At 46.5% G+C, this 12,491-nt stretch overlaps 1 protein-coding gene across 3 annotated transcripts in view; it reads right to left on the bottom strand.

The window, feature by feature from the left end:
* Window positions 1-287: 287 nt before the first annotated feature.
* The window catches only part of UNC13B (unc-13 homolog B), a 218,887-nt gene continuing 206,683 nt past the window's right edge, over window positions 288-12,491 (bottom strand). For 2 of the 3 annotated variants that reach the window (XM_080819882.1, XM_080819881.1), the window contains 14 exons: window positions 9,172-9,298; window positions 8,824-8,920; window positions 8,287-8,430; window positions 7,882-7,959; window positions 7,303-7,380; window positions 6,972-7,060; window positions 6,582-6,734; window positions 6,335-6,458; window positions 6,170-6,226; window positions 5,902-5,982; window positions 4,851-4,998; window positions 2,374-2,466; window positions 2,032-2,191; window positions 288-1,867 (listed from right to left, as the gene is read on the bottom strand). In XM_080819882.1, coding sequence (XP_080676008.1) covers window positions 1,582-1,867; window positions 2,032-2,191; window positions 2,374-2,466; window positions 4,851-4,998; window positions 5,902-5,982; window positions 6,170-6,226; window positions 6,335-6,458; window positions 6,582-6,734; window positions 6,972-7,060; window positions 7,303-7,380; window positions 7,882-7,959; window positions 8,287-8,430; window positions 8,824-8,920; window positions 9,172-9,298 — 1,715 coding nt within the window. In that variant the 3' untranslated portion in view covers window positions 288-1,581. Of the gene's footprint in view, window positions 1,868-2,031; window positions 2,192-2,373; window positions 2,467-4,850; window positions 4,999-5,901; window positions 5,983-6,169; window positions 6,459-6,581; window positions 6,735-6,971; window positions 7,061-7,302; window positions 7,381-7,881; window positions 7,960-8,286; window positions 8,431-8,823; window positions 8,921-9,171; window positions 9,299-12,491 lie in introns of all 3 variants that reach the window. The other variant, XM_080819880.1, reaches the window with a different exon arrangement.

Raw genomic sequence — 12,491 nt, 5'->3', positions numbered from 1 at the left:
TAGTTTATACTAATAGCACATGACATCTCCTACTCTTCTGGACCTTCTGCAGGAAGCTGATACCTTGGGCCCCCATGACTCTGTTACTGGATTGGTAGTCTCAGGTCAAGGCCAAGATGCTAGCCCATATTACCTGCTTTACTGCTTGGTGCTTATCCAGAGCTGTTTTAGGTTTTCGGGGAGAAGAGGCAGCAAAGAGCCAGGTAAAAAATTTACCATTATACAGGCTTACACAGGATAGTCATTTCTATAGCTTTCCACACCTTAACAGAATTACCGGACCCCATAGGCTGCTCTAAGATAATTTATTATAGACTAGCCAAAAATGTCCTGTAACAATGGCACATACAGTAATTAACAACAGCAAAGATGCTTAGTTTGTTACATGTAATGGCTGGTACAGCTGTGGATAACATGGAGTCCTCAGGAGGTCCAGGAGGCTGCTACCAAGGATATCCAAGAACCATGTCAGTCACTTCTCTGATCAAGGGCTGAGAAGTTCATATGACCTTCTAAAAGAATTTGTCTTTGACTTCCCAAGGAATGTTGATGGCCCCTCCATCCAGTCTATACAGAGGGATCATAGTCCAAGCTCCTTCTGTAGGGTTGAACATCTGTAAGGTGAATAGCAGCTGACCTAGATGAAAGGGAGTGAGGCCAAAGACTAGATTCCTTCTGCAAAGGAGAGGACAACCAGAAGGCAGTAGCCATAGGTGAAGAGGACTCCTTCTAGACTGGTTTCTACCATTTTTGGCTTTGTTCAGAGTCTATCCAAGAAGAAAATACAGCCCTCTTTCCTGGATCCTTCAACTAGCCCTCAGGTGCACACACAGAGAAATAGCCTCTCATGTTCTGAAACATCATTGTTTCCCTTCCTACAGGAGTGAAGGAGGGGGACTCCTGGGCAGGTGGCCTACAGTGCTAGGGTTCCAAAGAATATTCTGCTCAGGGCTCTGAAGTATCATGTGAACCTCATTCTACCCATGACATATTTGAGGGAAAAGATTAGCACAGCTCATTTCTAGAAGCTATCTTGTTCAGTCTGAAAGCCTTGTTTTCATGGAGCCACACAAAACCAGTGGATCCTGCTCAAGGGAGACTCTAAATTCTATTCTGTACATTCCTGCCCCAGCCATACTCCAATCCAGACTATAGGGCTCAGCAACACCTTGAGGCTCAACTGACTATTTAGCTAAACAGATACATGCTCCAGGCTCTCTAAACTTGTTCTTCTAATGGTTGATATGTATGGGTCTAGCTGGATAAGGTGTGGCATGGAGAGGGGTGTCTACAAAGAATGGCTGATACTCTCAGAAATGTCTGTCCCTCCCTTTATGGAAAACTTCCCTATGCAGTAATACCCACAGCCCAGCTCCTAGCACCACAGACCTGCTGGTCAGGGATTCGTGACCCTTTCTGTGAAAAGCCATACTTTCATCACCCCAAATTTTTCCTTTAATATCCTCAAACTGAAGGAGTCAGCCTCTCCACTATGAGGACCTTAAGCTGGCTACATAGTAACTCTCACTGGCACTGACTTGTGGAACTGATGCCATCTGGTTGGCACAGGAACCTAGGTGCTCAGCTCTCCTCTTCTATGGAACGAGACTCCGACTTGAGCTTCACAAACTCTCGAGCCACTTCGTCATTGCTCCTCTGAGATAGAATCCGGAGAATAGTCATGCCTGTCTCATCCATGTGGATTTTCCGGCCCAAGGGGCACCAGCAAGCACAGCTGCCCTTGGCTGCCACATCCCTCAGAGGCATCACAGCCAGCCCCAGAACACGATCCTCACGGGCAAAGCAGTAATCCTTCACACATATTTGCAACTCATAGGCTTCTGGTCCCTCTTCATTTCCCAGGAGGCTGTGAGCACAGGGTGGGTGGAAGGGAGGAAGCCAGAGCTGAGAGTCTTCAGATGAATTTACCCCAGCCACCATCCAACCCATTCCCTCCTCTTCCCTTTCAAGTCTTATCTCCCAGCTCACCCCCACCCCAGAGTCCTAGAGGTCCCCTACCCTGTAACTCACAAGTGAAATGTCTCATTGTACTTGGGGGCCCAGTTGTTGCTCTTTGATTTGGTTGTGAACTTCCTCTTCTTGTCACTTTGGTGTGGGCCAACCATGGTCACTTCCACAAAGGGCCGGAACATACCTGCTGTCTGCCACTTGAGGTCATTGGCTGCTACCACTGCCCAAACAAAGGAAGCCTGTGAGGGATCCCACCACGTGTTCCCAGTTCTTGAGCCCCCAGGTGGCAATCCCCTTGGAGGAAGGCTAAGTTGGAGGACTGAGATAAAGCAGCCCCTGCCTTCAGTTGATGAGGCTAGTGCATAAAAAACAGTCTACAACTTGTAAGTCTGTGCCACTCACCTTTCACTGTGACCTTGTGCTCCCCAGTTCCAGGATGTGTAAACAAGTCCACCTGAATGGACACTTCTCCCACAGGATCATCCACACCAGACCCTGAAGGACAGATGGACAGTTGGTCCCTCACTGAAGAACACTAAGATTTCAGGCCTAATTATCCCAGGTAAAACTGAGGAGTTAGGAGGCTACCACCTTATATCCTAAAGTCTGAAGCAATCACCCAAAGTAGCCATGGGGAAGTAAGCAATGGGAGAAGGGAAAGCAAGGGGATAAAGAATGAAGTTGTGTATTAAAATACATTAAGGTGACGACCTCTTAGGTGAAATGTTCCAAAAATGCACTGGAAATCTCTCAGGTTCCCCAAATCTCTCTTATCTCCCAGGCTGAAGAATTTTTCATTGAAAGATATTAGAGAGAAGGACAGTATTGCCACCTTGTATTTTTGTCTGGGAATTATGGCCACCCCACAGTGTCTCAATGGAACAGTGTGGGTCCCTTCTAGCCAAAGGCAATACTCTCCACTCTCCCACCTATCCTTGGATTCTGGGACATCCCTGGTTGGGAGGCTGCCCTGCTCAGACTTTGTCCTATTCACACCTGGATCCCTCCACAAGTCCCAGTCTCTGGCCAGTTTGTAGGCTCCCCTCAGCAGAGGTCTCACTATTTTGATAAAATACTGGTACCCTGCACCCCAGATAAAACTCTGTCCTCAAGTGGAGGGGTGGGGGAATCCTGAGGACAGAACTACTGTCAACCCCTTCTCAGACTGTATGAATACAAAACTCATCTCTGAGACTTGGGATAGAGCTTCTGAACTTTGACACATAGCTCCCCTACTGCCAGCCTAAGCAGCAGCTCATTCTAGTTCATAGGGAACAGTGTTAGCCTATGTTAGATTCACATGTGCAAGGTATAGAACATACCCTTTTCCGGCCGAATGTCCTCATTAGCTGTAAACCTAATACCTTTCCCATCATGCACTGAGTGAGAACAGGCAAGTCAAGAAGTAGTAGCAGCAGCAGGACAGAGAAAGAATAATCAGTTAGAGGTCTAAGGTTTTAACAGTCATCCGGAGCAACTCTACAGATATTTTGAGGGATCACAGAGCTGAGGTGGAGAGAGAAGTCAAAGAGCTGGGGTCAATGCCCCAGTGCTCCAAATTAGACTTCATGGGTCAAAGATCAACCAGATCATGGGGGAAAAGCAAAAGAACATACAGAGAGAAGGTATTTGAGACCATCAGGCCAGGAAAGAGAGATGTTGTAGGCTTTAATTTCCTAGGCCTTAAATGATAAAACAATGGGTACGAAAGGTATACACACACACTTGGATCCTCCCTGCAGTACCCACCCTTGCTCTTATCACATATGTGCCCATTTTAGCCTTTCCTCATCTTTACATCTAGCTTAAAGTTCAGGATTTCTAGATTAACTGGAATTAACTGAATTTCTGGATTAACTCAGATCCTCCCCTAATGTTACAGGTCTTTCCATGTACAGCTCTTTAAAAGATCTCCCTGCCCCCTTGAGCAAGGCTCATAACTCCTTTGCTCTCTCTTCTTCCCATCCTAGACTTGAAATAAGAACAGGTGTGGAAAATGGAGCAGTGCTACAAGTCCCTTGCATCTTTTCACCTTCTATCAACTCTAGTCTAACTGCTTAGATCCCTCTTCCCCTTTAGGTCAGCTCTGTGCTCTGAATCCACAGCCTAGGAAAGCCTAAATTCTCCCACTCCCACCATCAGATTCACTCGGCATCACACCCAGGGTTCCCCAGATGAAATAATAAATGTGCCTGAAAGTCTTTTCTGGGAGGGCCCTGCTCCAGGGCTAGGGGCAGAATTTCAGTCTGAACCATCTCTAGGTAGATGTGTTTCGTTTATAGAGAGGCCTGCCTAAAGAGAGGGAGGGGTTCTAAGGACTGGAAGTCACTGGGAGAAAACCAGCTGCCTGGGCCCCTACACATAAGCATCACCCATGAAGCTGGAACCTCAGCTATGCACAGAGCCCCAAGATCCATCCACATCCTCTCTTCAACTGCTCCCATAGTTTGCCTCTCCCAGTCTTTTTTCTCTTCCACACTAGACAATCTGTAGTCTTTTGCTTTCTCTCTCCAGGACAACTTCCAACAAGATTCCCAAAGCTATGAGTTTTCATGAGTGTCTCAATCACTCATTCTCCAGGCTTCCTGACAGATACTTCCTAACAGACAGGGTACACTCCTTGATAAACATGCACTAGCCCCGCAATGTCTGGAAAAAGAATCTCAGGCACATTTCCCAGGTCCTTGTCATTTTCCTGTCTGGTATGGGTATGGTGTGGGGGTGAGTACTGGGGTCCCTCAAGAAATCCTGGGATCTGAGTTTGATAGGCTCTCTGGAGAAGTACCTGGATCCTTCCTAAGGGCTGGAAGCTAGTGACTCCCTAGAGGCAGAAATGTATCAAGGAATGGAGATAGGGACCCAAAGCCCTTAGGCCTTACCCTGGGCAGTCTGTGAGCGCACAAAGGTTTTGATGAGTGTGTCGGTGGTCTGTGTGTACAGAGATAGGGCATAGCGTAGGGACTGCAGATCTGGGCTCTTTTCCAGGAAGGTTTTCTTCAGCCCATTACCTCCTGCATGAAAGTATTGCTGAAAGACAAAAGAATACCTGCTATAGCCTCCTCCCCTTATAAAGAGGCAGCTTTCCAAACTGTCCTCAGAGAAAATCCTATCTGAACAGAAGCTCAATGAAGATGCCAAAAGAGGATGATGAGGACAATAAGCCATCCAATAGACAACAAGATCGGGAATACCACACAGAGTCACAATCTCTCAGGTGAAGAGTTACTATTTGTGTAGGAGCAGTGAGGGATGGCCACATTCCTGGATGCGGGTCTTTGAAGTATGGATCTATCCAGACAAGCAAAGATATGGAATAGAAGCATTTCAGGCAGAGAATAGCCAGAAGTGCTCTTTTACCCCTGTGAACTCTTATTAGAGAACATTATCCTTTAACATAATTCTCCCAACTGCCCCATATCACGGTTTATGTGTACCTGCCTTACGGTAGCCTTACCAAATTATAAGCATCTTAAAGCTAGGAACTATATCTGATTTTCTCTGTATCCTTCATGCACAGTGTCATGTGCACATGTTGCCTGGCTGAATGAAGGAATGGGTAGTAGAAAGCCCAAATAAATTTATATATAAGTGGAAGAGGGAAATTTCTGCCAGATCTGGGGTATGAGGATCTGAAAGATTAATTCCCAGTGGAAAATATTCAGGAATGGCAATGAGGAACTAAGTAGACTGAACTATACTCAAAACCCAGGAATAAGTGCTCTGGGTCTGTGGTAAGTCATCTGAGACCATAAAGGAGGTAACTTTTGGTTGCTCCCAAGCAGAAATATGGATATAACAGAGAAAGTAACAAACATAAAAAATCACTCTCTTCTGGATGTGGGGTGGCAAGAGCCCAGGGGACATCAGTTTGGCAGAGTGGAACACCAGGAACATGAGGTATGACTGTCTGGAGAAAAGGCAGGTCTCCACCTTGATGGTGTCCAGAGCGAGGTCAAGGACGGCACACTGCTTTGGAGTGAGACTCCGGGTTTCCTCTCGTACCATGTGGTCCTGGAACCCCAGAGAAAGCAATAGCATCAGGACAGCTTGGGGCTACCATGACAGTCTTTCCCCATCTGCCAGCTTATATTACATGTTCCTCTCATTCTTTTCCTCTTCCGTCTCCAAAGTTCAAATATTCTTCCTCCTGGCATCCTGTCACCCCCAGCCTCAGAAGGACCCCATACATCCACAGTACCTTGAGTTTGGAAAGATGGCTCAGCTCCTTGGCAGCAGTGAAGATTAGCTGGGTGCCCTGGGCAGAGAGGGGATTGGTCAAAAGCAGAGGACTCCAAACTTGATCAGGAAGTGTGGAGCAAGATAGAGGAGACAGCAGGAGGAAGTGGAAGGGGAGCATCCTTACCGTCTGGTCAGTGAGTGGGGGCAGAACAATCATCCTTTCCATTGTGTTCATCACCACCCGCCAGAGCTCCTTCAGTACACGCTTCAGGACTGTCTTCTCACACACAGTGGCAAAGAGTGTGAGGCTGTGGGCCCATGTAACAGGTAAGACTAGAGCTAGAGTTTGAGAGCCCCTTTCCCTGAGAGGCTTCTCCATGTGATTGCCTCTGCCTTGCCTGTCCCACAGGACAGTTGAGTGCTGTACTCACTTGCCATCCAGGAAGTCCATGAGAGGCCGGAGCACACTATCTGCATCCTGAGCCACTGAGGCCCTGGCGTTGGGGGATGCATTCCCTGGGCCCCGAACCTGGCCCAGGATGTCAGCCATTTGTCGAACACACTCATCAATCCGCACCTGAAAACTACACATGTGCCCGCAGTGCAGCCCTCCCCTGCCCAAACACGCACTGTCCTTGGAGCAGCACCAGCTATTCAGTCCCACTCCAGCATACTCCTGGTGCAGCTCCAACAGGGACAGCCAATAGGAGGAGAGGAAAGATCCACATGCCTGCAGCTGGATGGAGGGTGTGGGGCAGGGGCTTTGGGACTGGCCAGGGGCCATACCTGGCTCTTATGGCTGTATGCTTGGGGCCACTGACCTGTTTCCAAATACCATGCTGAGTTCATCCAAAACTGTATTCAGTTTCACCTGCAGCTCCTTCAAACTGTCTGCAGCTTCAGGGTCCAACTATATCCACAGAAAGTATGCTTGGCTGAGCTGTTTTTTGTACACTTTTCTTCCCTCCTACACCCATAAACCCTCCCTCAGAAGGCCTTTACCCCAGTGTCTACTTAAATCCCTCAGCTTAAACCAGCCCAGACCCTAAGCTAAATTGCTGGCATATACCTAGTCAGGAGATGGTAGAGTTCTATGGCCAGGGAGCTAAGGAACAAAGGGAAAGTACAGCAACCCCACACCCTGAGACCTACCTCCTTGCCTCCCATGGCCTCAAACATTTTCTCCAGCTGGACCCTCAGTTGCTGCATGTTGTTCATCAGGATGCAGGGCTTTGGGGAAGATGAAACTGTTGAGTTTTGACTTCTTTTGGCACAGGACCTATCAGACTAAGGTATCTCTCTCATACTACTCCAAAAATGACACGGAATTTACAACACATATTATATGCATCTCTTCCTAAGCACTGAGATCTGGAACCAATTCAGACAGTTTTTCTTGAATGAAGACTAGGAGCAAATGTTTCCGTTTTTAAGCAGGGTGGTGGGCCTGAGGTGTTCATGGCGCTATTCTTTTAACTCTTTGAATGTCTTAATTTTTTTTAAAGAAAGATTAAGTAAAGCTCTAGCTTAGTAGAAAATTAAGTACCAAATGGAGGCTCAGACGCACTCCTAGTCAAGTTCTTCTTATTTTGTGTCATAATCTCAAAAGAAGCCCTACTGGGAATCAAGTCAGGAGCATCACCCCCACCCTCAGCTCTGAGGATAGCCTCAAAAGCAAGGATTCAAATGTCTTCCACTCTCTTCTCTAGGCTCCCAGGACCTGACTCTCACCATTTTCTCCTTTGTGCAATAATCTGGGAAGCTCTTCGATAAAATGTTTGCATACTGCATCAGCACCTTCCCGATGGTCTGAAAACAAAAAAGAAAAAGAGAAAAGGAAAGGAAAGGGAACCCTTAGCTTTCCCTACACAGATCTTGCTTGAGATCATACCTGTCATCCCAGAACAACAACAGGGAGATAGAGCGGAATCTCATAGTAAGGGACAAAGCTCCCTCTCAACCCCAGAAACACACCAAGATAAGCCCACCAGTCTGCTTCAGACACAAGCAAATGAGAACGGAGTGATGCCAGACTTTACCTGAAGGCCACCACAGAGAGGAATTGAGCTCAGGCCTGTGATGAGGCTGTGAGCATAGTAAAGGCAAATGGAAGGGAAAAGGGAGGGTCATGGTCACCTTAGCAAATCTCCTCATGTAGTGGGCAAGGATGCTGGGGTCTGGGCATTCCAGCTTCCGGATGATTTCAAAGCTCTGGTTGAGCTGTGTGAAGACGTCCACCACAGAGCAGGAAAAGAGTGCATGCTCTGATGTCTGCTGGAACTAAGGAAGGCCAACAATAGGATTGTCATCTTCAGCCACTACCTTTTCCCAAGTGTGTAGGGTTCAAAAGGGCTCTGCCTAGCAGGGGAAGCTCTTTGGCCCTCCTTATGAACTCCACAGGGAAGAAACTAAAGCCCTGGAACTTTTTTTTTTTTTTTTAAGATTTTATTTATTTATTTGACAAAGAGATATCACAAGTAGCAGAGAGGCAGGCAGAGAGAGAGAGAGGGAAGCAGGCTCCCTGCTGAGCAGAGAGCCCTATGTGGGACTCGTTCCCAGGACCCCGAGATCATGACCCAAGCTGAAGGCAGCATAAAGCCCTGGAACTTTTGCTAGCAGCTAAATGCTGGGACACCTGGACTGACCCAAGTGCAGTCCAAGGCTCCAACTTACCCCATCCTTCTTATCTCGTTCCAGGGCTCCACGGAGGAATTCCAGGGACACATCCTCATTTTCATCCAGCCACTGCAGAACAAACTGTTCAAACCACCTGCAGCCAGGCAGGAGAATTGGGGGTTAGAGCCAGTGGCTGGCATATGCCATGTGCTTAAGAGCTCCACCAGACTAGGGTCTTCTAGAAGATAGGGCACAGTTTGATGCTTTTCTCTTTCTACAACAGAGCCTAGAACTGGCAGTCTCAAGACTGGCTTGCTGAACTGAAATGAAGACATAGGTCCTGCCCACCCCCTAAGATGGAGGGACCCCTTCCCTTCCCCATATAGTGCCCACATGATGACTCACACTGGGTACTCAGGCACCTGCCCCTGGAGGGCAGGCAGATCTCGCACATATTCATTGTGGAGCCACTTCACCTTGAAGTGTAGGTTCATGTAGTCAGCACTCTTACACAGCCGGTCTTTCTCATGCTCTAGTGGTGGGGAAGGAAGCTGAGTCAGGTCCCAACAGCAGAGGCCATGGTTCCTGAGCTTTCCCAAAGCAGCAGATGCGGCCAGGCAGCTCTATCAGAAGTCTTAAAACAAGGGTGATTCCCAACCACTTCCTCACAACCATCTCCCCCTACCACTACTCTGCTCTCCAAGAGCCTGGCCCAAATCTTTCAGAGACTAAGCCAAACTCCCAGATAGAAGCCTTCTTGCTCTAGCTTCTAGAAGTGTCAACTGAGATACTGTCATCTGGTGAAGAAGGGGAGAAAGAGATGTGGGTGCTAATGTTGATTAGTGGAGAGACTGCCCAGGACTAGTGAGGGATGGTGGTTTCCTAGGACTTCTCTAATCCTAGTAGCTGGGCCATTCCCTCACATTGGCTTAGATTCCCTTACATTGGCGATGAGCAGCTACACACAGCATGAATGAGTCAATGACAACTACAGAGACAGGGAAAATCACAGTGGGCTGACAGAAAGAGCAGTTAAGCAGCCAGAGTGTAACAGCATTAAACTAAAGTGCCCCAGAATACAGTTGAGACACTGAGAAAATGAACTCTCCGAGAAGTATGCAAATAAGAATAGTCAGTTTGGAAACCACAGGAACACAGCAGATGAAAGGGCTATTAGGCTGTAAAAAATGGGATGTTTATTATGGACTTTTTAAGGTCATCTAACTGGATCTTCAGAGCCTTCTGGAGAATCCAGGACAAACAACACCCCTGGACCAGAATGCCTGGCGCACTGGCTACAACAACAGGTTCTCTTCCTCCATCCCCTTTATAAATAAAAAATTAATTTGAAATAATAAAATCAAACAATGTGCTTACATATAACATAATGGGAAAAAAGCAGGCAAATGGGGGAAGAGTACTGAGTAACAGAGAAAGGAAGCTCAGGGTCCTTGTGACCTCTACTGCTCAACTTTGAGTTGCTATGGGTGATGCTCCTCCACATCAAAGCAGAAATCCAATCTGGGGCAGTTGGCCCTTGTGAATTAGTACAACAGACCCTCGTGGAGGAAATGGGAGCTTGGGATTCAGCCACGAAATGCTCCCAGTCCCAGGAAAGTTCATCTCCTGGCACGGCAGGCAGCACCACCTCTGGGGTCATCAGAGAGACTTCTCAGGGCTTGCCCCTTCTCTTCCACCCCACACTCTGCTATCCTTAAACCAGTGCATGAACCTAGAGACATAAAAATGTACCATGAGGAGGACTCTCTTTCCTTCCTGTTTAGTAACCCACTAGAAGTGGAGGCAGTACTGCTCCATCACTCCCAAAACTCCCTAACTGCTTTCTTCTAGGGATCTTCAAGTTACTATGTTTATATAATTCTCCCTTTCTCTGTCAATCCGTTATCTGTACTCTGATCCCAAAACTCAATTTCAATATTAATTTCTGTAGTACAGAAACTAACAGGATGACTGCTGAAACAGTGGTCACACTTTATTCTAACAAGTCCCATGGAGTCAAGGCCCGATAAAGTTGCATGAGGTTGTTGATGATAGAAGTACAGGGATGGTTAGTCTCTCATAAAGGGCTACTGAGTCTCTAAATCTTCTCCTGCCCCTGATTTCCACATTCCTCCTTCCACGTATCTTTCATCTTTGGAGTTCTTTCAACCTCATGATTTCAATTATTCAGCTTGCTGCTATCTCCCCCAAATCTCTCTTTGGTTTTGGTACTGTCTGTCTAAGGCCTTGCTGGCCATTTCACTTTGCCAGAGTTTAACTCTAGTCCCCCATCTTTCACAATTTAACATCTCAGCTGAAGCTGAACCAAGTACACACACTAATTGTAGCCTCTTGTTCAATGACGAGCATCATCGTCTTCCTTCTTCCTCTTTAGTCACATATATGTCAAATTCATCAAAATATAGAGTGTTTTTATTTTATGTATGTAAATTATACCTCAATAAAACTGACTTAAAAAAATTGGGTGAATGATACCATTTTCACAGTTGGAGTCAACACTATCCTTTTATCATCCAGGTCTCCAAACTCCTCCCCCCTTGTCTTACCCTCCACATTCTGACAATCATGAAGTCCTGTTACAACTTCCTTCCAGTGGCTATCGAAACTCATTATTCCCTCTCCAATTCTCTACTCTAGCCCCAACCCCTCAGCCCTAAATTACTACAACATCATCTGCAGTCCCTACTTCTAGTGTCTCCTTGTTCTAGCTGTCCCATTTTCCCCTAACGTGAACTCTTATAAAAATGCTGGGTGATATACTCAACTAATGGATCAATGAACATTATATCAAAAACTCATGATGTACTGTACCGTGGCTAGTTGAATTTAAGTTAAAAAAATGCTGTTTTGCAGGGTGCTTAGGTGACTCAGCTGGTTAAATGTCTGACTCTTGGTTTTAGTTCAGCTCATGATCTTAGGGTTGTCAGATGGAGCCCTGCATGAGGTTCTGCACTGGGTGTGGATCCTGCTTAAGATTCTCTTTCTCCCTCTCCCTTTGCCCCACCCCACCCACTCACAAGTTCTCACTCTTGCTCTCTTTCTATCTCTAAAAAAAAAAAAAAAAAAGGCTACTTTGTTCATACCGCATCTCTGCTCATGAGCCTATGGGGTTTCTTATTGTCTTTAATAAGATTTATTCAGTGCCGAGTAAATGCCAAGCAGTATCCTAAGTGTGTTACACATTATTTCATCATCTCAATGAAACAGATGCTATTATCACTCCCGTTTTATGGATAAGAAAATGCGAGCTCACAAAAATTGGTCTAAAAACACAATGCTGATTAGGTGGTGAAAGTGAGATTTGAAACCAGGTTAACATTACTTCTCTCTCTTAAAGCAGTTTTTCAGTCCTTTTGTGTTTGTTGTAAACATTAGCAGAACTCTCCTTTCAAGAGAAATCTCATCTAGAACCCCATATAAAATTGATAAAAGCAGAACTGACTTAACTGGCACCAGGTGAAAGTCCTGGAGCCCAGCAACCCTCTCCCCCCACCTGGCTATTCCCTTATCACTTAGCTCCTGAGATACCTCTGTTTGAAAACCTCTGCCCCACTTCATACTATCCCTCTTGTGAAACTGATACACTTTTCACAGGTATTTGCCTCCCCTCCGCCCCACCCAAAAACCCATCAGAGCTGGGATTCTTCAAGAACTTGGACCATACTCCCCCAAATTAGGCTTGCTGAGTGCTACTGGAGAGGGGA

This window comes from Martes martes (assembly GCF_963455335.1).
Source record: "Martes martes genome assembly, chromosome: 12".
NCBI classification, from domain to species: Eukaryota; Metazoa; Chordata; class Mammalia; order Carnivora; family Mustelidae; genus Martes; species Martes martes.
Note: the sequence above shows the minus strand (reverse complement) of the source record. Positions and strands in the feature narration are given on the sequence as shown.